The 26728-nt window shown below is 42.9% G+C and overlaps 2 protein-coding genes across 2 annotated transcripts; one reads left to right on the forward strand and one right to left on the reverse strand.

Annotated features, from left to right (window-relative positions):
• The first annotated feature begins 3522 nt into the window (after positions 1–3522).
• Positions 3523–16905, forward strand: AK3 (adenylate kinase 3). Its single transcript, XM_037373613.1, has 5 exons — positions 3523–3723; positions 7923–8042; positions 10928–11100; positions 13389–13507; positions 14882–16905. The coding sequence occupies exons 1-5, from the start codon at positions 3576–3578 to the stop codon at positions 15003–15005; spliced, it is 684 nt and encodes a 227-aa protein (XP_037229510.1). The 5' UTR covers positions 3523–3575; the 3' UTR covers positions 15006–16905.
• Positions 16906–17749: 844 nt separating this feature from the next.
• CDC37L1 (cell division cycle 37 like 1) lies at positions 17750–26274 on the reverse strand. The gene is made up of 7 exons (XM_037373612.1): positions 26097–26274; positions 24421–24702; positions 22941–23031; positions 20759–20874; positions 20366–20488; positions 19315–19470; positions 17750–18482 (listed from the first exon to the last, which is right to left on the reverse strand). The coding sequence occupies exons 1-7, from the start codon at positions 26199–26201 to the stop codon at positions 18381–18383; spliced, it is 975 nt and encodes a 324-aa protein (XP_037229509.1). The 5' UTR covers positions 26202–26274; the 3' UTR covers positions 17750–18380.
• Positions 26275–26728: the final 454 nt, after the last annotated feature.

The raw sequence follows: 26728 nt of genomic DNA on the forward strand, positions 1-26728 counted from the left end.
TAGTGACTACCCTCCTGTTAGGATAGCCCAGGATGTTAACTGGCCTCCTTTGCTGCCAGGTCATGTGCTGGGCTGTGCTTAGCTTGCTGTCCACCAGTGCTTCCCAGACTTTTTCAGCAGAGATGCTACTTCACTGGCCATTCTCCAGCCTGTACTGTTTCAAGTAGGTTTCATCCTGGTGCAGGACTTCGCGCCTGCCTTTGTCAAACAGGTGGCAGGCTCCTGCTTGGCCAATTTCCCGCCTGATCCTGTTGTCCAAAAAAGTGGAATAATTCACCCAATCAATTGACACAGAGAGTTGAGGTATTTCTTTATTACAGATTTGTGCAAAGCTGGGAGCTAGGTGGTATTCCACAAAGCAAGCCCAAAACTCAGAAGAACAAGAATAATATTTATACAGTCTAGTTATACATACATATTTTTGAATCTTTGCTTAAAAGATACTATTTATTGGTAATTAGTTTTTCACTGTAGCTTTCTATTGGTCTGTATATCTCACACTTCAGTTTAAAGTTACAGTGTATTTTTAATTCACTACACATCCGAGGGAGTTGGGGGGGTGGGTCTTGTAGTCCTGAATTGAGTCAGTGGTCACAGTCTCTCCCCGCCCCGCCCCCCCCCCCCCCCCCCCCCCCCGCCTTTGCCTTTCCCCTAGTTACAGTTCCATTCTGCCGACTTCTTGTCCTTGTTGCAGCCGGCTGGCTGTTGGCACCTCCTGGGGCAGAATGTTCCCCGTACCAGGCTTGTAGTTCTCCTTCCAGGGCACAGCCATCAATACAGAGCTACAGAGATGTGACTAACCTAACTTCACTAGAAGAAAAGAATTTCGTGTTGACAACAGTAAGGCATAGCTAGACATCAATCCTGCTGAACTGCAGCCCTGCCCCTGGGCTTGTCCAGCAAGGTCTCATGGTCTAGTGTTACCTGCAAGGTTGATGAGGGTGCACTCTGTCTCCTTCTTGGGGTTATTTACAGATAATAAACAGACCAAGGTCCCGGGGCAGACCTTGACAAACTACACCTGTTAACAGCTTCTTTGTAGGGTACAAAACTTCAACCGCTACCCTTTGACCTTGATTCCAGCCAGTTTTTCACCCCTCTAATTGTTCAGTGATACACTCAGATGAGGTACAGAATGATGTAGGATACCATGTCAGAAGCCCTACCAAAGTCAATATTAACATCTTATATAGGAAACAATTTTGGTATAAAATAGAACACTTGGGAAGTAGATACCTGAGAGTACTAAACAAATTCTCTATCAAACTCAAATGAAGGTTTAGATCTCCAAGGAGAAGATACAGCAGGAACTCTTTTGACAATTTAAGTCTTAACAAGCCTCTGTAAAGAATTTCTGATGCTTGAAAAAAAATGCCGAGAAATCTGAAAGACTTTCTATTGGAAAGAACATTTGGACATGTTTGAAACAAGATTTCAATTCCTGTTCAGCCAGCATGAAGGCAACTTCAGCAAGCTCAGTAAGAGTCAGGATTTTAACTTATACCTATATGCTACATGTGTGAATAAGGTATCTGGTGTGTAAGCAGAAAAAGGTTAATTCAGTACACAGTGCAGGTTGTGTTAATGAAGCATTGGTTACTGTGCTAAGATAGGAATAATTAAGTCTGAATGAGGCTAATCAGATGTCCTATTCCAAATGTTAAAGTGGTTGCTGAGGAAAAATCATGTGCATGTTTTTGAATAGCTGTGTAAAACATATTTCAGTACTACAGTTCCTCCCATGATTTGTTTTTCCATTTCTGAATATGTCAAAAGTATTGCACAACACCACTAGGACATGGTTTGGACTCCAGCAGAGACAGCCAAGGAGAGGGGAACTATAATTTACTTTACTATGTAATATTTATTTATTTATGTATACAGAAGTACCCACTTCCATCCTGTGAGGGCCCTATGTGTGACACAGAGAGTGAGAGTGAGAGCAAGAGAGACCTTTCTATCCACTTCCACCCCTTCTTTGGGTATCCTTTATGAAATTCAGACAGGCTTCTAAGCAGTCTTCAATAGTGGGTTTATTTCAGCAGTCGTCTGTGGGGTTTTTCTCAGCTGCTCAAGTAGTGCCTGTAAAGAGGCTGAACCTCAGGTTCCCTTTTTATAGGCAGATAAATTATTTCTTCTTTTTATACATGGTGATTTTGGAGATAAGGGTTAATGATCTCTCTGACAAGTATAATTATTTCTTGCATATTTTTTTCATATAAGACCTTCCATTTTTCCACAGATTTGCTTTAGGAACACTCAGATGTTGTCTACACTTTTGTGGAATTACACCTTTCAGACGTCTGTGAAGTGTGAAGCTTGAAACAAACAGCATGGCTCCTAGCATTTAAATGGCTTTCTGCTGTCAAATTTTGTTTAAGACTGTGGTGCTTTTGCAGACTGGGGTGTTGCCCTGGGAACATTCATAAAGCTCTGAACGTTTTCCTTCTTCCTACCGTACTGCACTCGAGAATGAAGGTGCTACTAGGTGCAGTTAAGAGTTTCACGGTGCTCAGCCTAGTTAAGGCTTATGGTCGTGCCAAGATTTCCATGCTAAGCCAGTGCCTTCCTACTTAATCGTTAAGGCAATTTATTTCACCGACTGGGCAGTTTTTGGGCTGTATTCCCATTTCCATCCTGTTGTTAAGCTCCACATGTCCATTTGGACGCTTTCTTATCGCTGTAGCGGGTATCTTGTGAAACCATTGCAATTCGACGAGGTTGTAAAACGCAAAGCCGAATTTAATCCGTGTTTCGGCTTTAGTTCTGCCTTTCTGTGACAGGAGCTGCCCACCGCCGCCCTCCCGGCTCCCGGCGGCGGCGGCCCAGCAGCACCCAGCGGAGCGGCAGGCAGGCTCGCTGCCCCGGCCTGCGGGCGGGCGGGCGCGCACGCACCGCGAGCTGCCGCTCCGCTGGGCGCCTGTAGCAAGGGTCCTGCGGGTGTCCCCGGGGAGGGCGCCGCGCCGCCCAACGCGAGGCCAGCTGCGGCAGCAGCTCACATTCCAGCGCCTTAACGAAAGCGCAGACCCCGCATTCTGCTGGCGTAGCTGCCCGCACCGCACCGCACGGTCGGAGGTTATTGGCCACGGGGCTGCGGCAGCGGGCGGCGGAGCCGGCAGCGGGGCCCAGCGCAGCCCGCGCCCGCACCCGCAGCCCCGCGGCGCCCGGGCAGGGCAGCGAGGGCGACGGGACGTGCCGCCAGCCCCAGCAGCCTTCGGGTGAGCGCCAGGCAACGCGCGCTGTGCCGGCCAGCCCGCACGGCCGCTCAGGGCGGGAGCAGCGGCGGGGACCGAGGCGGCCGGCACGGGGCCGCGGGGCGAGGGGGCCGCTCGGGAGCGCGGCGCCGCGACTCCAGCGCCCTGCGGCGCTTCGCCTCCCTTCAACTCGCGATCGGCGCCCCGGCCCGCCCCCGCCCCGGCGCGGCGACGTCAGGGCTCCCTCTCTCCCTCCCTCCCTCCCGCCCCTGACTGGCAGCCGGGGGAGACGCCGCCGCCTGCCCCTGGGCGGGAGGGCGGCGGATCGGGAAGGCGGCGCTCCCCCCGCCCGCCCCGCCCGGCCGCGGCCCGTAGCACAGCATGGTGGTGCCGCCGCTGCTGCGCGCCGTCATCATGGGGCCGCCGGGCTCCGGGAAAGGCACCGTCTCCGCTCGGATCATCAAACACTTCGGGATGAAGCACCTCTCCAGCGGCGACCTGCTGAGAGACAACATGCAGAAGAAGACAGGTGGGAATGGGCAGGCTCCAGAGCCGGGGAGCGGGGGCATGTGTGTCTGTGGGGAGGATTCGGGCCGCCAAGACACCGGCCCCGCGCAGGCCGGCGGGCAGCTCCCGCCTGACACAGCCCCGCTCCGGCCGGGGGACGGGCCTCCCCCACCCGCCCTGCCCTGCCCTGCCGTGCCCCCCGCCCCGCGCCGCTCCCGGGCCGCCCTGTGTGCCCACCCCCCAGGCTGGGCGCTGTCACACAGCTCTGCGGGGGGCCCCGGCGGTGAGCCTCCGGGCTCGGGCTGGGGCTCCTCTGAAGGCTGTTCCTCGGCATCCTCGCTGCGAGCCCAGCCGGCCATCCCTGCGGTTTATGCCCTTTTCCTTGCGCTGTAACACCTCACCACCGCCCCGCCGTAAGCACCCAGGTTCTTTGCAGATGTTTCTGACGGCCGTCCAGCTGGAATGCCTTGAAAGGGGAAAATACTCGTGTTTTTAACAGATGGGGCAAAGAGGAGGAGTTCTGCGCAATGGGACCTTTTTGGATCTCCATTAGATGGCTGGAGGTGGAGGTGCCTGGCATTACCAGCTATTCCAAAATTAGGCAGCCTGGTCCCAACGTGACTGGCATAACAGTGGTGGTGCTTTCAAAAAGCAATGGGCAGAATCTCCAAACTGCTTGCCTTGTGTTTTTGAAATTATTATTACATTGCCACAAGCTCCTGCAGTGCCTAGGTTTCAGCACGGCCTGTGCATGCGCGCACTTGCTTGTGTCAGGGGATGATGTGTGTTACACTCGCTGGGTTGAGCCAGGCTCGACCCCTGGCTCTGTGGAGATGCCACAGCTCCAGTGGATTGCTGCAGTGATGAAAGGTCCCCTCCTGACTTCCATATCCACTTTTCTATGTGATGGGGTCGAAAGCCTTGTCAGATCTGTTTCAGGTTGCATGTCATGAAGTGAGGGTGTTGTTACTTCCAGGACTTTGAAGCTGCAGAGGACCACACTGACCTGTAAGCATCACTGCAGTGTTATGATCAGGGAACTGGCAGTCTTGGTTTTGGAAGCTTATAAGCATGCTGGAAGGTGAAAAATTATCTGTATTATGAAATCAGTTGTGATGTGATTTCTACATCTCTTTTCACACCAATTCTGTTTGCTCTGTAAGAACGATGACTTCGGCTTAGTTGACTGACTTCACTACAATTGATATCTACAAGTTAAACATTTGCTAGGAGCACCACCTGCACGGGCATGTCTGATCACATTCATGCTTTTTCTGTCTGTCTGGCTGCATAAGCTTAAGTTTTTATTTACAGAGGATGAGAGAACCAAAATTGTTGCTATTACAAGCTTCCAGTGTAAGTAAGACCTAATGAGAATGGAAGGTGTCCCAGAAGATGAAGGAAATAGGTTGTTTAATAAATACTTAAGGTTTTGTGCTCTTTTAATACGTCTCGGAAGCAAGATCAAAGTGCAGCACCATTGAGCTGAAGGGTGTGTGAGAAGAGGAAACTGGAAGTGGAAAATACCCCACTGCTTGATTTAAGGAGGGAGTTATGAAGCAGTAGAAAGAAAAGTGATTTGGCTAAGTGTTCTAGGTGGGTTTGACAGATGAAAGAATGAGAACCAAGATGTGAAATGAAAGTGTAGCAGACACATTAAAACCCTGAATATGAGGAGAGAAGCCAGTGGAGGGTGTAAGAGATGATGAAGTTTGCTCTGAATAAGCTAGCGTAGAACTTACAGGATCTGCTGCAGTTTTTCATTCACTAATTAACCTGGATGAAGCTCTGTTTTAATTTTATTGAAAGTGAGCCACTCGTTGCAGGAAAAGTCTCCAAAGGATTGAGACAAATAGTGAGGTAGCAGGAGTTAAGTAGTGTGGTGAAGGAAGGAGAGGGACTGAGAGGCCACTCAGAGAGCTTTGACAAGTTTGGTCAAGGCAAAGAGTTTGTGAGTTTTGATTATCATCGAAGAGTCCTGCAATTGCCAGTTCTTCAGGAACTATGTTAGGCTAAGTTGAGTGGTTAAAACCCTTGGAAAATTAAATATAATTAACAATAGTTATATGGTGCCATTTTTTGGCATTTGCTGTCTTCTGAAAATGGACTTTATTGAAAAGTCCTGTTGAACATGTGAGCATCCTTAGCGATTTGCAGTTACTACCACGCTCTGCTGCTTTGGAGAGTGGAGAGTCTATGACCATCTCTCTAGTGCTAAGCAACCTCTTGTCTGAATATGGTTAGGGCTGGTTTGCTGTACCGTGGTTAATACATGCCAGTCTTTTGAGAAACCATGAAACTTGGATACCTGTTATCACCTAGACAGGAAGGAAACCTGTGTTGCCTTTAATTCCAAAGACTGCCATGCCTGTAATGGTTTCAGGCTCAAGCTGAAAAAAACAACAAAATAAAAACAACAAAACCGTCACAAAATCCCACACCCAGCAATAGGGGGGAAAAAAAAAAAAGCAAAAAAAAAGCAGCTATGGTCTGGTGTACAAACCTTTTGTCCTAATATGTAACTGTTTGGGTGCAGTTGTGCCTGTCTTTTTCTTATGTAATACTGACTTTTTAAAAAAACTGAGGTTTGTAGAGAGAGGCAGCATGTTTCCAGATCTGTTGGTCTAATAATAGGCCCTTACAGCATGCTGTACTCTAAAGCTCTCCGGGCCCAAAAGCTCACCTGTCTTTCCAAAGTATATTAGTACCAATCTCTTATCAGCCTTGCCTTGTACGTATTCTTAGATCACTGTGGCTAAAGCAATGCTGCAGCCCAGCTCAGTAACACATCCAAGCGTCAAGTACACATTAAACTATCTAGTTGTCATTTATTCCTTCTGTCAGCCTGCTTTTTCAGGGCATATAGTTCAAAGTGCACTAGAGTAATAAAAGAAGTGTGACTTGCTGACCTCAAAGAAAGGAAGTACAGAAAAGAATAGACACTTTGTACCCAGGCAGACTGTGACCTTCTTCCAGTTTGTGATGGGCTGGAGGACTCAAGCACGAGAGTCTGACTGTTTTCCACAATGGTCTGCAAACCTTTCAAATCCTGACTGTAGACGTGAACACTCAATAAGGGGAAATCGTCCCTGTATTACTTTTTTTTTTCTCCCAGTACCAGAGCTACTGTTTGTATTACTTGAGGGCATATATTGCTTTTCAGTTGCTTTGTCTGAAGAAGGGCCCCTGTACTCTGACATGTGCCAGTACTGCATCCAGTGATGGGCCTGGCATTCTTCATTGCTCTCTGCTGAAAGCGGTTGTATCTTGTGTTGGTATGTCAGTCCATCCTGTTTTCTGGTTAGTTTACTGTAACTAGATACGAATTGGCTGCAAGTAAAGGCTTCTGCAGGTACACAATAAAATCAATCTAGCTGCTGTTCTGGGTAACTTAGATAATTGGGATATTGTTTTATAAACAAAGGACACAAAGACTTTGTGTCTGAGACACAGCCCAGGCAAATTAATTTCCTCGTGGCTATACCATGCTTTGGGTGAACTACAGCATGCTGCTGCCTGTCATGTAGGAGCATGGTCTGATATCTGGAATTGTGATGTGTGGATGGCATTTTAGTGAGCCAGTGGGCTAAATGACTGGTATTAAAGGTTAGTCAGTTCCATGGGAAAATACTAGTGTCGGCACACTCCCATAAATAGCGTACAATATCTATAAACATCCTCTTGTAACTCTAGTAGCCATAAAGATACATATCTGGCAAGTGTGCCCCACTGCATACTGCTTTCTTAAATACCAAAGGTGTTCCTCTTTGTAGTGAAGCTCTAAGTTAGTACTAGCCACAAAACTGAGAAAATAGCTTTCTTGACAGGATTTTTTTCAAGGTTATCAGGCTGATATTTTAACGAACGTGTTATCATTTACATTTCTCCTGTTGAAGACTCTTTTTACCTAATGGCTTTTCCTGATTTTAGTTTTTGGAACCTAATATTTCAAATATTTACTAGTTATTATTTGGAGGGTGTAGGGATAGAGGTGTGCTGAATACCCTGTTGCCATCTGTGGAACTACAGACTGATCAAATCAATCTGATACATATTCTGATACAGCAAGCATACTGTCTGTCTTGTTTACAGCTTTACTGTTCTGTACCATCCTGATCAAAACAATTTTTTTGCAGGCTCATTTTTTTTGTGGGGTTGTTTTTTTTTTTTTGCTTGCTGGCAGTCAGAGATAGTGTAATGCAACTTCTTTTACTTTTGCAGAAGTTGGAATCCTTGCCAAGTCCTACATTGATCAAGGGCAGCTTATTCCAGACGACATCATGACACGACTAATGCTGAATGAACTAAAAGGTCTAGATCAGTACAACTGGCTGTTGGATGGTAAGTTAGTATATCTGGTATCACAACGTATGGCCAGAAAATCTGCACTGGAAAGCTTGGAGTGTTTTGGTCACCTGTGGTTAGCTACAATCCAGTAGCCATCCTCGAGTCATAGTAACTGGACAGTATTTGTTGCCAGCTTGTTATGAAACCTTCAGCAGCTAGTCTGCCCCAGTTTCTTTGGCTGTAAAATGCTTTGGGTGCACCCCACCTTCAGAGCATTAACAGTTATGTTTAATTCTTGTTGAAAAGGGTAGTTCAACACTCCAGTAAAATTTCAATTCTGGTCATTCTTATGCTCTAGTTCCCCTTTAAAATATGCATTGAGAAGTTTCTTTTTTTTAAAGCCTTTTCTTGTTAAAAGTCCTTGGGGAATGGAACACTTTAGAAGAATGGGGCTGAGGAATTATTTAAATAGAAAGGTAGGTACGTGATGCAGGAACGAAGTAAGCATGGAAAGCAAGAATTGCAGCAGTGCAGGGTGTATTAAATCACTAAGAAAAACACTGCTTAAGTGCTCCAAAAGGGCTCTTTCATTTGCTCTGTGGTTCTGTTCTCTAGAGTGAATTCTTCTGGAATTCCGCAGTATAAGTTCATTGCTTCAGCATTCATGGTAGAGAAAATGCATTTGCTGTTGTCTTCATGAACTGAATGGCTCTTGTTACTGCAGCCCATGGGAGAACAGTTGGATGCGCAGTACAGAGATAATGTCTAGGGTGGATGCGTGTGTTTTTGGATTCTTGTCATAACCTGTCTCAGTAGATAAAAGTAAAAAGTTGTTGGTGTGGCTTTTTATTTAGAGGGAGTGAAAAATCCACAGTACTCTCTGTCCCTTAGTGGTTTATTATAATTGCTTCTAGTACTGTGATCGGTTCTGGTGGCTTTAGTCACAGTTGTGTTCCTCTTTAGTAAAGACAAAGGCTTAATTCCCACAGCGAACAGCACAATGAAACTTAATCAGTAAAGGAAAGAGCTGCAGATGTGGTTTGTTTTTTTTTTTTCTTTAGTTCCAGGTCCTGTGTACACACAGTTCCAAGCCTTGTGGATCTGGATGTGTAGCAGTATAGCTGGGCATACTGGCAACTCTTAACAGGAGGACGGTGTGGAGACTGTAAGAGAATAAATCAATTTTTGCTGCATGCTAATGTGCTGCCTTCTCTAAACTTCTAGAGCAGAAATTTTGTCTGCATCGGCATTTGTAATAAGACTTAGTGAATTAAACTAGTGGTAGCTCTGGCGTAATCAGCTCTGTAGAAACAATACTGTTCTATTGAAATATGTTAACCAGAAGTCTTTAGTTTGGTAACTGCAACTCAGAACAAACAGTTGAGGTCAGTTAGGTCAAACTAAATAGTCACTGAGCTGCTTGTGTGCTCACCTAGCCAAATACTCATTTCCACTACCTTACAATAGGTTGGTGGCTCCTGGTCATAGCAGAATGTAGCAGTCTGAGTCGTGTGTGTGGGTATGATCTGCCTAGATTTTAGTGCTGTATAATTAGGGCACTATTCTCTGTTCCTGAATTCATTATTCATTGCATTTGGTATATTATTTTTTCTCTATTGAGAAAACACTGTATGCAGAAAATGCTGGTTTCGTTTCAATGAAATGCTTTTGTAAAGGCACATTGATTTCTTGAGGAAGTCTTCTCTTAACATTTAGAAGCACTTCCATGAGATAAGGTGAACATGAGAGAAATAGGACGAGGGCAGTTGATGACTGTGGTGCGAAGCAGGTGCATCATTAATGCACAAGCAAGAGCTTGGTCTGAGTTAATCAAATCTTTCCTTTTGCAATGTGCTAGACAAGACACAGTAGCCTTAAATCATAAAGTATTCTTTTTTTTCTGTTGTAAGTCTAGTTCTTGGCTGGTTCCTTGCTCAGGAACACCCATCAACCAATGTTATGCAAATAAGAGTTTCTCAAGTATGTACTTATAAGTCCTTGCCTTTATGGGGAAGTTTACTTGTATAGTACGATGAAAATTACAAGCCCTGAAGAATGTGAGACAGTGCAAGAACTTTGTGGGTAGAGGTGTTGCTTCAGTGAATTTATGGTGCTATAGCATTTTCTGCAGTAGCTTTGACTACTAAAATCTTGTGCATTTTTCATTTTAAATTATTTGTGGAGAGCTTTCTTGTTCACTGTTTCCCCCTTAAGTTGCCCTTCTTGTTCACTGTTTCCTTTAAGTTCCCCTGATTCCTCCTAACACAGGCCTTTAAAGGCACACTATCAGAGCCATAGAGTTCATGGGGCAAAATGCAGTGTCTTTTAATGAAGAGAGATTCCTGTTCAGCCTGAAGTGTTCTCAGTCATCATTCCTGTGGACGGTTTAATACAAAAGAATTTCCAGAACTCTTTCTAAAGCTGTTCTTTTATGTAAAATTAATCCTGGACTGCCTGAGGTAGAAAACTAGGCTTACTGCAACTGAATAAAATAGGTTTGTAATGGTCATCTCCTTAAGCCAGACTTGCACAACTGTGGAAATAAGAGTTATCATAAACATTTCTAGGTTGTTGCAGACCTCTGAGTGATCTGCCTGTAGCTTCTACTGTTCAAAATGTGTATACAGTGCTTTTATTTGATATATATAGTGGTATGTAGTACATATGAGTATAGGGTCTTTTTGCATTTATTTGTTATACTTTTGGGAAGATGGTTAACTGAAATGAGGAAATGGAAGCTGTGAGGCATTAAACAAGTTGAAATGCCATGACACACTGAAAAATACTTGGAAACTCTGATAGCTCTTCAACCTTTACAGTATAATGATGCTTTTTTTTTTTTTTTTCTCTGACAGTTATTTTCTTTTAATGACTGAATCCAGGTAGTTCTTGCTATAACTCTGCCTTTGGATTTTTATGGAATTGTTTCCTTTAAAAAGGTTTCCCCAGAACGGTTGCTCAGGCAGAAGCCCTGGATAAAGAATGTCAAATAGACACTGTGATTGACCTAGATGTGCCATTTGAGACCATAAAATGTCGGCTCACAGCACGTTGGATCCACCCTGCCAGTGGCAGAGTATACAATCTTGAATTCAGTCCTCCCAAAGTGCAGGTAAGCAATACACGTTGGCGTTGGTGCTAAATAAACATTGCATTGCATTTGGTAATTGCAGTAAAATATTGTTGCCTGTGTTGTTGCAAACACAGTAGCTCAGAAGAAAAAGCCTCATTTTATCCCTTAGGAGCGCGGAACCTTTCTGGTAACATCCTGCATCTGAGGGTGTGTTAGTGACGTGGTAGAAGCTCAAGCTGATGGACAGTGTGTTTTGTCCCTTGCAGAATGAAACACCATGGTGTTTTGTAAGCTCTTGTTAAAGCTGTTCACTGATCTGGAATGCTCTGTGTCTTGCATGCTGCTGTAGGAGTTAGACATGTTCTTAGCCTGTTCTGCAAGTTTGCAGCCTGTGCAGTCCAAAACGTAGTCTCCTCTTCCTTCCTCCTGAGGACTCATTTTTTGTATCTAGGAAGCACACTGAATCATCAGTTAGAAGAATCCACTTAATGCTTTCCCTGTGTTTATATTTAACCAGGGTGGGTATTTTCAAAGGAATTCAATGTGGAAGCCTGCCAGCCAGGGAACCTTCTAAACAGATCAATGAGGTTATGGCTCGAGATATCCTGAAGAAGAATAGTAAACTTGAAGATAATGATTGTACATTGTTACCTTAAGATTTTTGAGGAACTTGGATTAGCTTTAGTGTATCTCAGCTTAAGCAGTACTTCATCCGTAATTCTACGTAACTTACCTGTTGCAGCATCACATTTCACCTGGAAGCTCTATTAAGTTACATGGGAAGCATAGCAGGCCCTCTAGTTTTTGGATTTCGGTGTTGAAGGAAAAGAGGCAAGCTGAAATAGCAGGTAGGCACTGGAAGCGAGTAACTGGAAACACTGCCTTTGCATTGTTTAAAATGTGGTGGTTTAAGACATGGTTATTTTTAATTGCAGAAGAGCATAGGCAAGCTGCAACAGAGAATTACCAGACCTACCAAAGAGCAGGCTTCAGCTGCAACAGCTTTGCCATTAGGAACACCTGACTCTACCTTCCAGTAATTGGCAGGCGTATCACAACACAGTAAAGTAGACTGCAGTGTTTAATTGAAACCATGGAATGGAGCTGAACAGCTGAAACACCATTGACTCTTATCTAATAGACCTGCAAAATGTTTACTTACTGCACAGAACCAAAAGATTATGGTTTTAGAGTTAATGCAAGGCTGAAGGCTCAGTATTTGATAGGCAGTGAGGGCACTGGTATGGCTGTCTGCACAGATCCTAGAAAGAAACACTTGAGTATTTTAAATGATTGTATTATGTAAACAAGGTAAGTTTGACCATATAAATCCATCTCTAGTATGATACAGATGTTCTGGAACAGGTTTTCTTCACACCTTCATGAACTGAGCAGCTTACCGAACACTGATGGCTACTGATTTTCTGAAACTGACTGCCAGAATGCAAGCAGGAAAGAAAAACTTTTTGTGGTGTAATTGGCTTTGCACTTACAAGATCACTCATGTTTTCACTCCAGATGTCAGATTAAACTTGTCTTTAGGGAAAATCAAAATTCTTGAGGATTTAGTTAATATGTACAAAGGGCCAAAAAGCCTCCTATCTGTGGTGGGTCATGTCCTGTCCTTAGATGCATGATGATTCAGTGCCCCTAAGAAGGAACCAATTTTTATGTCACTAGCTAGTCATTCATAAGATATGCCAGTGGTCAGTAATTTCTTCAGTCACTGCTGCTTTCAAGGCTTAAAAGCTCTGTGATCACTTAAAGCACTTCAGTAAATTGGAGGTGAGAGGTGCAGTAAAGTAGAAGCTGTCATAGTCCACAGGACTATATTTACTGTTCACTGAATGCTAGAAAAACTTCAGCTGGCTTTTATGCCATTTTTTGTACAGCTGTTGTTCTGTTTTGCAACTTAAAATCAAAGGGTCATTAACTCCTTTCCCCATTTCAGTCTTGTCAAACAAAGGACCAGTTGGTCTCTTGCTTGTTTCCTGTTACAGGAACGCGTTACCAACAATATTGTTTTCCCTCATATGCAGGGCTTTTTTCTACGTATTTCCCATATTCAATGAAAGTTCCAGAGGACAAATTAGTCAAGTTACTATGACCTGGTGTTCATTGCCAATACCGAGAAAATATTTTTAACTGATGTTGACTTTCCAGTAAAACAGTCCATCTTTATTTCCAGATGAGATATAGGCAATAGCTTTTCTCTTTAAAAGCAGAAATCTACATCTTGACTAACTGGAAACTGATAGTAATTTAAATAGAAAATGAAGAATAGAAATAAGAAATATATACCAGTGTTTGCTTTTAACCATAATTAGGGCATTGATGATATTACCGGAGAGCCACTTGTTCAGCGTGATGATGATAAACCAGAGACGGTTACCAAGAGGCTGCAGGCTTATGATGCGCAAACAAAACCTGTTCTAGAATATTATCGGTAAGTAGTAAAATCTATTCTTCCACACTCTAAAAGCTTCTCCATTAGCATAGCGAGGAACAGATCTCTTCAGTTACAGAGATACTGCAACGGTGAATGCGGTGAGTAGCAGTGGATCTTTCATCAACTCAGTAAGAAAACAACCTAGTAAAATTAGTAGTTTTCCATTGTTGCAGGAAACCTCTTCACGAGCCTGCTTAGCAAAAGACCTTTTCCCCGTAGCCATATTTAGCTTTAAAAAGAGTGCTCTGCATTATTCAGTCCATTATAGTACTGTTCCGAGCAACATAGCTCTGGTTAGTAAGGTAGCAGACAGTTCCTTTTTTTGGAAGATTTTAACAGTCCTTTCTCTTCTGGGTGTGTAAGTAGAAGCCCTCTTAACAAGGGCAAGGGGTCAAGAAGCGATACATAAATAGAAGAACTGTTAATAGGGATTTAAAATTGGCTGTTCTAAGAACAGGACTGTGATGGGCACAGCTAGCAAGACTCTTTGGCAGTAAGTAGCTATTTAAGAATACAGCCATTTGCACTGTCGAACTATAGCACATTATTAGTTCTTTTAATAGCCAGAATTATACACAAAGTTTCTCTTAATGTAAAGCTGCAAATATCACATTGCTAATCTATATAGATAATAGTAGGTCACCATGTAGAGCTTTGTAGTCTTGCCGTGCCTAGACAAAGAAACAAGACTGCCTTTGACAACATCCTGAAGTGACTGTCCTTCCTCAGTCTCCATATCTACCACCCTTCATTATGCTCTACTGAAACTGTTGAGTGGAAGACTAGAAGCTCCATCTTTGGGGTGGTTAAGTTTTAAAGGAGTTTTTCTGGATTGACAATGGGTTTCCTGACTGGTGGCTTTTCTGAAGTGAAAATGCCTCAAAGCACCACAGTAAGACATGGGCCTAAGCTATTACTATTACTGATAATAGCATACTTCACAGATAAAACTAGCTACTGGAACTAATTCAGAATAACTTGGTTGGGCCTGGTTTACTTGCTTGTTCTGATGTATCTTCTTTAATCCTTGAGGTGTAACTTTACAACACCTGGGTTAGTCACAGTTGTTTGGATGAGTGCCCTGTAGCATGTGCTATACAACTGCATCGCTTCTTATTTTTGCCTTTCATTGTTATTAAGTACTCTGTGGACAGCTGCCAGTTTTATGAACTGATGTGGCCAACAGCTCACTGTTTGAGGATGCATGCCCAGCCTGCAGTGTTACAACCACAACAACGTTATGGCTGTTCTTGGTGTTAGATCACACGCGTATTCACACACTCCTGCCAGGGCAATCTTAAAGTGAGGTGCAGATCTTGGAACAATTAAACAGCTGGACCTCTGTAATGCTTTATTTTTTTTCTTTCTTAGGGAAAAAGGGTTATTGAAATCCTTCTCTGGAACAGAAACCAATAAGATCTGGCCACATATCTATGCTTTCCTCCAAACAAAGTTGCCAGATGTGAGCCAGCAAGATGCTGCCACACCCAGGTGAAAACAGGTCTAACCTCTGCTCATCTGTCATAGCTCACACTTGATTACATAAGAAGCAGCAATCAAGGATTTCTCTAAGTAGTCTACCAGACTGATAAATAACTAAAATCTAATGTTGTCCTTAACTTATACTATGATAAAACTTTGTTGCCTGTGGTTCTCACTTTAATGCTGTATTTTTTATGTATTAAATATACCTAGTTTTTATAATATAGTAACTGATTTATCAAAAGCAGCTACTCTTCTGTCTTTTGTTCAGAAAATACTTGTTTGCAAATACTTTCTGGTGAAGGAAACGCATTTCAGAATACAGCTTAATTAGAAAGCATGTTCATTGATTTACTCACTTATGAAATGTAGTGCAAAGCAATGATAAGGATATGAAAGCATGTTTCTTGCATGTGCGATTGGTTGGGGCCAGCCAGAAGCTGTGCAGAACCATTACTGCCATCCTGCAAAAAGTCATTTCAGACCAGAACTGATATATAGGTATATAGATAGATATATATATATATGTCATGGAAGACAGTCACCTTCTTTTAGCTTTGCTTGCACAGATATTCGTTGATTTTGCTGGGTTTAAATTACCCTTAACACTTGCTTGGATGATTTGCTTTATTACTATGTTTATATTTCTGCTCTCAGAGCAGCTATCTTGTAGGCACAAGAAATGGGAGTTTCAATTACGTGTAACATGTTTGCTAAAGCCTCTGTCTTTGTGCAGCTGTTTAAGACTATTAGTAAAAAGACAGCAGATACTGAATAGATTAAGTGTAATCTGGTAAGCTTGTAGCTAGATGATCTTGACTAGTGAAAACTGTCTTCAAAAAACCAACTGATTGTTGATGCATGTGCCAAGATTTCCAGTGGTCAAATTATTAACTTCATCTTACTACTGTACCAAGTTTTATTGTGTGAGTTTGACTGGTTTTCATGAGTTCATACTAATTCATGTCTCTGACCAGCTCTTGTATTTATTCACTACATAACTGGAGTTACACAGGCCACACTTTCTAGTAGTCCCGGTAATGCAGACACTGCTGTTTTAAAGTGAACTCTCTAACCCCTTTTTTTCATGCTCATCATATTTGAGAATTTCAAGAAGAGTCAGCAAAACCTGAGGAACAAACAACTCCGCTTAGGCGTAGTCTGAAGTAGCTGTGTCCTACTAATGCAGGTCCCAACCTCCTTTCACACTGACTCTGAACAACTGCAGAGCTGTGGTGTTGATGTACCTTGGGCTACATTTCCATGTCTAGTTTTAGCACATTATCGATATTGAGACACATTTGAGCCTAAAAAAGGTGGTTGTTGTAGAATTTTTAAAGCTTTCCTGTTACAGTAAATAAGCAGTATAGGCAGCAGCTGTCACTGCAAGCAGCTCTCCTTACCTTTTAAAGAAGGGCTGACCACCTGTACTTTCATATTCAAAAATGTCTATATGGAGGCTGTAGTCTGAGTGAGTTTAGAGATACACTTCCTTGAAAGAGTCACGGTTAGAAAACAGTAGCTGCCACATGACAATAAGAAACTCTGATGTGCTGCTCACTTCTATTTATGCATTCATTTCAATAAAAAGCAGCTATGCTTGTTTTACGGCCAACCTACATAAGTTTCAGTTAGCGAGGAGGAGGAGGAAATGTCCTTATTATTTATTCCCACACCATCCAGCTTTAGCCTCTTAAAAACTTAAAAAATAAGTTTCAGTATATCACAGGTTGCTCTATGTTGTGGCTCTACTGCTAATGGTAGCAATTGCATCACTTGTACGTAACATTCAGGTAAAAAGCCTGAAGTTATTAGTTTCCCTTAATAATTGACTAATTATTAAAGAGAAAGCAGTATTTAGTTATCCTCTCCGGAGTATCTGTCAAACGTTAAAAAAAAAAAAAAAAAAAAAAGACTACTGAAGCTGGTTATCTCTAATTTGCATCTGGGACAGAGCTGCTGCTTGCCTCCTACATCCTCAGTCTGCCTGCAGAACTGCTACAGAACACAAGGCACATGAAAAGCTACTTTTGTCAGTGGATCTGGAGTTCCTACTTTTGCTGCTGCATTTATACTCATATGTACTGCAGACTTAAGACGTTTCCTTACCTCTGCTATAGCCAAAGCTGAAAATTACTGGATTATCAGCACAGCTTTTGCCCAAATCAGCAACTGCATGTAGACTGTGCATCAAACTATTGAAATCTAGATACATTCCAGACCTTACATACAATCAGAGCTATGCAGTAAAGGACCTAAAGTGTTGGTACATTGACAATGTAATGACAATGTCATTATCTGAGATACAACATGTCTTCACTGGAGTCTTTCAACTGAAGCATACATTTTTATAGACAGAACCGCTGTAATAGTGGCAAGGTAGAACACTGCACAGGTTTAGTGGAAGGCCTTGTCTAGAAGAATTATTTGGATTTCCAGCTCCTCAAACAAGAAGTTTTTAATGATTTTCCACTTTGCGTTGGCGATGTCAGAAACCCTGTTTAGTTTAGCAGCATATGAAATGCCTTTCAAACCCTGCATGACACCTTGCCCCACATGAACTGCAACAAAGCTTTCTGTTTAAACGGAAGTCTTAGCCTAACCCTTGTACCTCAGGTTCCCTCCATCAATTCTTCTTTGTATAATTAAACTTGGTTTAAAAAAAAATATCTGAAGTTAGCCTTATGAACTCGAAGAGACTCAGACTTTCAGAAATCACACAACCCAGCACTCATATGGAGACGAGCAATGCTTGCATTTTAGGTCAAAAACAAGTTACATTTAATGAAAGCACAATGTAACATTTAAATCCCCTTAGTAGAGGTAGAAAGCCAGTGTTTTAATCTAATCCATTCAGATCTGAAATACTGATACCAGATACTGATTTATTGCTATTAGTGAGAATCAAATTTGAGAGCTTATAATGTCAGCAAGGTAGCATGGATACAGTTGTGATCTCCAATATTCATAGAGTGAAACATGTCCACATCTGTAGTAAGATAATAGTAGATTCTACCAAGAATCTACTGCTTCTTGTAAACATTTTATTTGTGCAGATTTTTTTTTCATACTTTTAATTTCTAAAGTAATGAAAGGCAAGGTTAGTAGCAGAAAACACATCCAGTTTCACATTCGGCAATGAGAACCCTGCTCTTCAAGAACAACCAAAAACCTAGCAGCACATTTTCAAACGATATTACAAGTTTTTCTGAATTACCCACCCTTCCCCCTGAAAACCAAACAACAACAACAAAAATCTGACATTAAAAATAAAGTGCAGTACCCAGAAAAATAAGTGTCAAGAAAATAGCCATGTTTGTTTCTTTGGGGGGAGAAAAGAGTTTAAAAAAAAAAAAAAAAAAGTACTTGGCGTCAGTCTTAAAGAGTACTATACTGTGTCCATCATTTTGGATTCTTCTTCATCGTTTTGTATCACAGAGTTTAAACTGTAGACACCTGTGTTTATGGAACCTTGTAGATCACCTATGTTCTGCAAAACATGAAAAATTGACAGCTTAATTCTCTATAACCATATATGGGGGAGGGATAGAGGGAAACAGAGATTTAGAGATTTTAGCTTAAGTTGGATTCTTTGTGTTGTCCATCTTAAGAGGAGATAGATTTGCAATAGTAAGGAAGTCAGGTCTGAAAAATGAATCAATGAATATCATCTCACTGTGTCAAGGATTCTTTAAATTTGCTGTCACAGCTTGTATTTAGTCTCAGTATTTCTAGCACTTGACTGCACATTTACTTAAAATTAAGCTGTTTGATCTTGAGAGACATTTTAATCAAATTATTTCAAATAAGTAGTTTCCATTGTGACTGCTTCCCTAATACCTAATTTTGACAGTCTTTTAAGTCACTTCTTCATTCCAGGATGGTGGCCATCTCTGGTACTGTAACGAAAGACCTAGAGTACCCTCAGTTTCCTTTTTTACAACAGCAGGCTTCCCTTACCTTAACAATCGCATGAACAGGATTAGTCATTTTACACTGAAAGCTCATTTCACTGCCTGTGGTAAAGACTCTGAATACAATTCTAGCACCTGACCAGTTTTATGATGCAGTGTTTATTTAAGCATGAAAATGTAAGGGCACTGAACTAATGTATGCTTTTGACCTTATGCTGATGCTTTGTCAGTTCCAGCAAGTAAAAAGAAAGCCCATATACGCCTTGCATATTGATAATACTGCACATTATATGCCGAGCATTAGCAGTTCTAGGAATAATCTTCTTTGTATTTCAGAAAGGTACAGCTTTTCAAGGCAGCACCTAATGCTACTTTAGTTAAATTAATTTCTAAAAGTAATAAACCTACCTGTGAAAAGGATGTCAGCTCTGCTACAAGACCAGGATTGACACTGAGGTCATGTAGTAACATAGTTTGAAAGCCATGTGATTGTGACCAAATTCTCACTCTGGTCTTGAACGCCTCAAGTTCATTTTTAAAAGCCTCAAAATAGCCTTCTCCTGTCTGCAAAAAGAAAAATGAAATGCCTTCACTTCAGCCACATTTACTTTTCAGCTGTAACATACACAGCACTGAAAAAAGCCACACAGTAATGCATGTTACACCCTTTTGGGAATAACAACTGCAAACAACTCAAGAATAATGTTAGTCAATTAAAAATAAAATTTCAGGTAGATTTCTTTTTAAGACAATCTGTAGTATTCATACGTAGAAGCAAATTAACTGATTTATCTAAGGACATGTAAAAATAAATTTAATTTTAGCCTTTCCTTTACTCCAACTCAGAAGCCAGTACCCTTAGAAGAACAGGTGCTCGCTGTAGCACTCTGTTCAAAAGTAAAGGACAAGTTGATTCACACTTTAACTGAACTCCTTTAGGCAATATTGAAATCCATCAGTCTTGAATAACTGAATAGTCTACAGCAAACCACAGTTTCAGTCTTCCCACATTTCTGCTGCATAGTTCTGGATTGCTCTATTTCAGTAATGTGAAAGGGACACTATTTTGGACCACACCAAACTGCAAATGACATGGGAAGTTGTGACAATACATACACAGGTACACTGTGAAAACACAGTTGTAATTAGCCAAAATCAGTCCTTCAACTGGTGCACGCTTTTGTTACTTAGTTATTAGTCTGCAACAATCCTGTTGCTCCCCTGCTGTATCTTGCTTTCCCTCTGGGATAACCAAAAATCCACTAAACTTTCATTTTCAGAATTGGAATGACAGCAAAATACTCTGTCTAGAAAAGAATTGCTAACAAATCACTTTCCCATAAGCCTAAGTCAGTCAAAAAACATTTAGCCTCTTATGGTTAGGAAGAAACCTCCTCTATAACACTGGTCCTTTGTATAGCATCAAGGGTTTCTCCCATCATTACCCAGGTTGACTTACTTTGGCTTTCTGGAAAAAGAGACGAAAACAGCCTCTTGGATCCACATTGCAGCTTCTGGCAATTTCTATTATAAACTGCATTACAACTGCTTGGTGTGCTACTTGCTCCATCAGAGCTCTTTTCTGAAAAGAAAAACAAAAACAAAAATTAAGTTATGATTTGAAGATACTTCCTGTGATGATATTTACAAAATTCAGCATAATTTCCTTTTGCTCTTGTTCCTAAATAGGTGAGAACTGATGCTCACAGAGGCAAGAGGAGTGACAATTAGCCATAGGTAGAAATATATATCTGACAATGCACTACAGAGTATTTCTTAAAAAAACTAGAGGGTGGGAAGAACAGTGCAGGTGGGAAACTGTATGCTTTCAAGACTTCAAAAATCTTCATACCTGTTCAGCTTCCAGATGAAAACACCACAACATGAGATATCTAGAAGTTTCTTCACATACAAGATATGGGTGATCAGACAAAAATCTTTGACTATCATCCCATCTACTCAGCATACCTAGTAAGAGAAACATAGTTAAGATATCCTAAATGGATAAATTATTTAATGCAGCAAGGAAGTTGCTTGCATTGATACCCCAGTATATATAACACCTTTGCAATGTGCTAACCTCAGAATGACAGCATGCAGCTAAATATTGGGGGTTTATTTATACATTACCAGAAGGTATAATCAGACTCTGAAGATATTAAAAGTGATTTTAACAGTCAATTTCCTATATTTAATGCATCTCTAGCATTGTCGACAAGTTTTTTTAATCAGTTCTCATACAAACTAACAAAGTGGTGTAGGTATCTATTAGTTAAATCATCAAATAGTTTAAAAAGTTTGTGGATAGAGATTTACATTCAGTGATCCTCACAACCACAAATTCTCTAAATGTTTGTAAATAAAAATGCAAGGAAAAGAATGTGTGATCTGTCAAAAATGAAAGTGCTTCTAACATGATTTGCTAGGTTTTTAGGAAATTTGAATTTAATTACAGGAACAGCTTGAACTCAAAAAGCAGCCACATCAGTATCAGAAAATTAACTAGAAGACTGAATTGTGATAGCATGAAGCTATCTTCATGTAAAGAGCTGAGTTTAAAAATCAGAACTTGACACTCAGACCACTTCTTAAAATTGTCCTTCGTGTATCACTGAGTCATTACTGGCAACAGGTACCAGAAGTACAGCTTTACCCGTCCATCAGCGTATAATTATAACTAGGCTAAAGATAATTCAGTGGTAATGACCTAAGCTAATCTTAATTCCAGCAAACAAATGCCTAAAGAGAAAGCAATGGCTAGTATTTCTTTTGGCTGTTTTTAAGAGCTATTCTGCATAAGTTTTATTGCTTGGAAGCCAGAGCAGGATCCAGAAACAGGACTCATGCAATATGGCTAGCGAAGTCCACAGTGCCCCTTGGCAGCAGCTAGCACAGAACAAGAGACTTGAAAGAGCATTGATGTACTGTCCCTTTTTACAATGGACTCGGGCATTTTGAATTAAAATAACAACATGGCTTTGAATTTAGGAGGTAAGGAAAAAAATTGTGACCTTCTGTAATAAGGTTGCTTCTGTAACAGCTTAATCTGAATTTAGACAAAAAAGTATTCTGCCCAACTCTTAGCTAGGAAGCCTACAAGAAAGCCTCTTTTTTTTTTCTGCTGAAATACACAGCAGGGGAGATGTCCTCTGATTCCACTATCATTACACTTAGCAGTTAAGGTACCTGTGCCTCTCACTGCTGTTCGCATACTCTGACACTGTTGTACCTTACCTTGGTACCTGGTACTCACAAGGCCTGCTACAGCTAACAGGGCTAGGAACCCTTTCTTTAAAACAGTTTAAGATCCTTAGAAGCCAAATAGCTCAGTAGAAACAAGTTTGTGTGAAGAACTGAATTTTCCCAAGTCACTCTTGTTCTTTATTGTTCTGGAATTCCAAATACGGCCATACTATACCATAGTCTGAAACCAGACCGTAACTAAGAATGGAAAGCACTTCAGAGAACCATCAAAATTTCAGATTACAAGATCAGCTTTGTGCTTAACTGGGTTCAACAATTATGAGAGCTGAAGTGACACCTAGTGGATAATAAAATATAATTTTAAGAAATGCACAATTTCATGCACACATACGCTCAGTAGGCATTTACATTCCCCTTTAATCAATGATTACCCCTGTAGCTTAGCAACTACCAGAAAAACATAGATTCAAAGGAGACAGCTGTGGATAATCCCATGCACTTTCGCACACACAACTTTTATTTCCATGAATGCCTTTTTCCCACTGAACAGCAGAAAAACTTGTGAGAACTTCAGTTTCCGGGGCTTAAGCTCATTTCAGTAATAATTTTTTTTCCATTTTAAATTTAAGTTCTTATTGGTCACAAGAACTAACAAGCTTCTACGGTTTAGACCTTATTTTTCTTTGAAATTATTATCTGCCCTGATAAAATAAATCTGAACAGTCTGTTAGCCATGCCTTTCATTTGTTAGCATTCGGTACACTAAGGAGCAAACCCACACAAATTCTGTAGAAATGTGAACTGCAAAATACTGGAAAAAGCACACTCACCAAAGTGTCTAATCTTCTGTTCATGTTTTTGCATAAGTGGTTCAGACACATCTTCATCTTCTATTTCTTTTCTTTTTTGATTAATTAAACTCTGAGGAAGAGAAAAATTGTACTATCACAGAAACTCCAGACATACTTTTTGTTATATAAAGGAGTATTGTATTTTAATATATTACTGTTTAAATGGTATGCTCTAGTTTTAGAGTCATGTCATATTCTTGAGAAGGTTTTCTTTTAAAAATCAGACTAAGAGTTTAAACGTCTCATTATAGCCTACCGACCAAAGAACTCGGAGAAACTTCTGTCCTTAGGTGGGAACTTACTGATCTGTCAACAGTGTGAATCATGTACACTGCAGCCTGAATGCAGCTAAATCAGTGAGCTTAGGAGATGTGCTAGCTGTTCAAATTAAACTTCGAAATTACAGCTGAGATTCTACTATTAAAAAAAAAAAGTTTGTGCTAAATAATATGTATTATAGTAGTCATTACTACAGGCAAACTCATAGTTCCACATTTTAAGAATTTGGCACAGCAGAGAAGCACACTCTGCATGCAAAGGAACTATTGTTCAGCACATTTGCCAGCGTCTGGTTTGTGTTGGAAAGGACATTAAGCTCACGTAGTTCCACACCTCCCTGCCATGGGCAGGGACATCTTTCACTACATCAAGTTGCTTAAAGCCCCATCTAACCTGACCATGAACCCTTCTAGGGATCGGGCATCCGCAACTTTTCTGGGCAATCTGTTCCAGTGTTTCACCACCCGCATCATAAAACATGTCTTCCTTATACCCAATCTGAATCTACCCTCTTTCAGTTTAAAACCATTGCACCTTGTGCTGTCACTACAGGCCATAATAAAAACCCCAACTCTCTCCATCTTTCTTATAAGCCCTTTCTAAGTGTACTGAAAGGCGACAGTTGGGCCCATAAGGGCTCCCTAACACCTTCTCCATGCTGAACAACCTCAAGTCTCTCAGCCTCTCTTCATAGGAGAGGTGTTTCATCCCTCTGACCATTTTCATGGCCCTCCTCTGGACCGGCTTTAATAGGCCCATGTCTTTCCTGTACTGAGGACCCGATTGCTGCATGCAGTACTCCAAGCAGGGTCTCATAAGAGTAGAGCAGAGCAGGAGAATCACCTCCCTTGACCTGCTGGCCATGTTTTTTTTTATGCATCTCAGGATACAACAGGATTTCTGGGCTGCAAGTGCACATAGCCAGCTGGTAATACCTAGATGACCCACTAAAGTTCTGATTCGCACTGCTGGTAGAGAAATGTCATCCTGTATGTAGTATGAGCACGGCTTGCTCTCTTTCATGAGGCAAAGTAAGAAAAAAATTATCTTCCATTTAACACATGCTGTGGTTTTGTGCTATACTGAACACAGAAGACATTCAAGACTAGTAACAAGGGGAATAAAAAAAAAAAAAAAAAAGAGGCTAACACTTGTTTTCATGCACTGATATGGGTCATACCTTATTAAATACCTCCTTACTAAGAGGATCTGTGTTCCATAGATTCTGTCTTTCCCTCTGGTTTAGTGCTTCTTCTTTTCTTCTCCACTCTTCCTCTCTCTGTCTCAACTCTGCAGCTTCAGTCTCTGCTTTAGCGAATTCCTGATCACAGGATTCTGAATTATGCAGTGCCAAGCTACCAAGTTTTTGCTGGGCTTCTGCTAGGTTCCACGTGCATTCTACAGAGTGCTTCATGAACTCCCTTTCTTTTTGGCAGGCTAAGTCAACCCTTTGGCTGTATGTCTGTGAGAAAAATCAGACATGCTATTTATGGAGGGAAAATTGACAGTTTACAGTTCGCACAGGAGCAGACAGGCCTAAGTCCCATATCCAACGTGCCTGGAAGGCACCTTTGATATGCAGCATTATATTTGCAGCAGTGACAAAGCACGGTATGGTACAGCTGGTTTTTTTTTAGAAAAACATTTCTAATTCAAGCTGTCTGAACTTTGTTAAATGCATTTGCAAAATCCTGGATCATGTACTGCTATCAGTAATAGCCTCCAGACTGTAAAAATATTTCTGACACAGCTGAAACCCCTCTGCCTATCTTTGGGCTACATTGCTAGCCACAGCCAAGGGTGAGAATACCCTGAACATGTACCTCTGAAACAAAGTATCGGTTCTGTGGTCAGATCACAACAGTAAAGGAACTGCTGCTGCCTGCATTCCAATATGGATTAGTACTTAACAGATGGCCAACATCTTCCCCTGAACTGACAGTGAAAGTGGAATTTAAGTTATGAAGTGGGCTGAGGCCCAGTAGAAGCGTATGTTCCTTTTGGTCAAATCTATTGAGGAGGTCACCACTCACAGCTGGGACAGAAAAGTGATCTCTTAGCAACAGTGTTTCTATTGCTTCCAGGTGTCTGCTGGGCATTCATACTGGGTAACTTAAGAAATTATCCTCTAAAGTGTATGCCAAGCCTTCTCACCAAGAGCGGAGAAAAAACACCCATACGCATTAGTTCCTCAGCCTTGCTGTGCCATATTATGAAACTCGTGGTGCTGATAACATCTGGCAGAGGGGTGTTAAGGACAGCACAAGTTGTGAAAGATTATTTGAAGGAAACCTTAACGCAGGTACATCAAAGTTGTGCCAACTTCTGTTTGGGAATTTCAGCATTTTTACTTCTTTCACAACAAGATGAAGATTTCGCTGTTTGGAAAACTAGCGCCATGGCAGCTTCTTGCAAGAACCCACAGAATTCCTGACAACGAATTTGTAAGACGCCACCTCGCCCCAGCCAACAGAGAAACACACCGCCTATTTATCTGCTTTTTAGACGTAAGGACGCTGGAATAACTTCCACGCAGCTCCTTCCGCACCGCTTGCCAAACGCGGAGCTGCTCCGGGTGGCGGCAGACACCAGACCCCCCCCCGCGGCGGCGGCACATCTGCCCCTCCCGGGCCCCGCGGGGGGACGGGCGCTCCGCACACCCCCGCCCCGACACGCACCGGGCTCCGCCGTGACCCACGTCCCTCCGCGGCCACTTCCGCGCAGCGGCGTCGGGCGACGGGCGCGGGGGAGGCGGGGCGCCCGCAGCACCGGCCCGCACCCGCTCCGCGCCGGCCGGGCCGGGGGAGCTGCGCCAGCGGGGGCGGGAGGCGGCGAGGGGTGGGGGACAGGATGTACCTGCACTTCCGGCAGGCGCGGGCGGGAGGCGGGACCCTGACCCCACTCCTCGTCCTCCGCCGACGGAGGGCCGCCGTCCCGTGAGCGCGGGAGCCACAGCGCCATCCCCACCGCCGAGCCCCCGACGATCGCCGTCCCCCGCCACCCGCGGCGCGCACACACCTCACCGGAAATGAGGCAGCGCACCAGTTCCGGCAGCCTAAGTGGGCGGGGCCTGCGTCAGCCGCACCGGACGGGGGCGGGCAGGGCCGCGTCCGCCTGCCCCGGCCTCGGCCCCCGCCCCCGCCCCGGCCCCGGCCCGGCCCCGGCCGCCCCCCGGGGAGCGCCGCAGCCCCCGCGAGGCCAGGCCGCTGGTGGCGCGCCGCGGCCAGCGGCTGTGGCGGCGAGGCGCCCCGCGCCCCCCTGCTCGGAGTACCGTGTGTCGGGCTCTTCCGTGCCGGCGGGGGGCCCGCCGCCTCCCTGGGGGCTGCCGCAGGACGCTGGCAAAATAAACGTATGTGCGTACGCAAGTCTGTGCCTGTCGATCTATAAAACCAGACGTATCTAAAAAGAAAAATAAAGACGGCGCGCCTGCGGGTGCGTGCGCGGGAGCCGGTGCGCGCCCAGCGCTGCCGGGCATCGCCGTAAGGGGC

This window comes from Falco rusticolus, chromosome Z, assembly GCF_015220075.1.
Source record: "Falco rusticolus isolate bFalRus1 chromosome Z, bFalRus1.pri, whole genome shotgun sequence".
NCBI classification, from domain to species: Eukaryota; Metazoa; Chordata; class Aves; order Falconiformes; family Falconidae; genus Falco; species Falco rusticolus.

Bases quoted from the DNA above. Each gene is read 5' to 3' on its own strand.
- AK3 (XM_037373613.1), top strand. From the start codon at position 3,576: ATGGTGGTGCCGCCGCTGCTGCGCGCCGTCATCATGGGGCCGCCGGGC. The intron at 3,724-7,922 runs GTGGGAATGGGC...TTACTTTTGCAG, and splicing joins CAACATGCAGAAGAAGACAG to AAGTTGGAATCCTTGCCAAG. The intron at 8,043-10,927 runs GTAAGTTAGTAT...TCCTTTAAAAAG, and splicing joins GTACAACTGGCTGTTGGATG to GTTTCCCCAGAACGGTTGCT.
- CDC37L1 (XM_037373612.1), bottom strand. From the start codon at position 26,201: ATGGCGCTGTGGCTCCCGCGCTCACGGGACGGCGGCCCTCCGTCGGCG. The intron at 24,703-26,096 runs GTACATCCTGTC...TTTTTCTCACAG, and splicing joins CGCGCCTGCCGGAAGTGCAG to ACATACAGCCAAAGGGTTGA. The intron at 18,483-19,314 runs GTAGGTTTATTA...CATGTTTTGCAG, and splicing joins AGCTGACATCCTTTTCACAG to AACATAGGTGATCTACAAGG.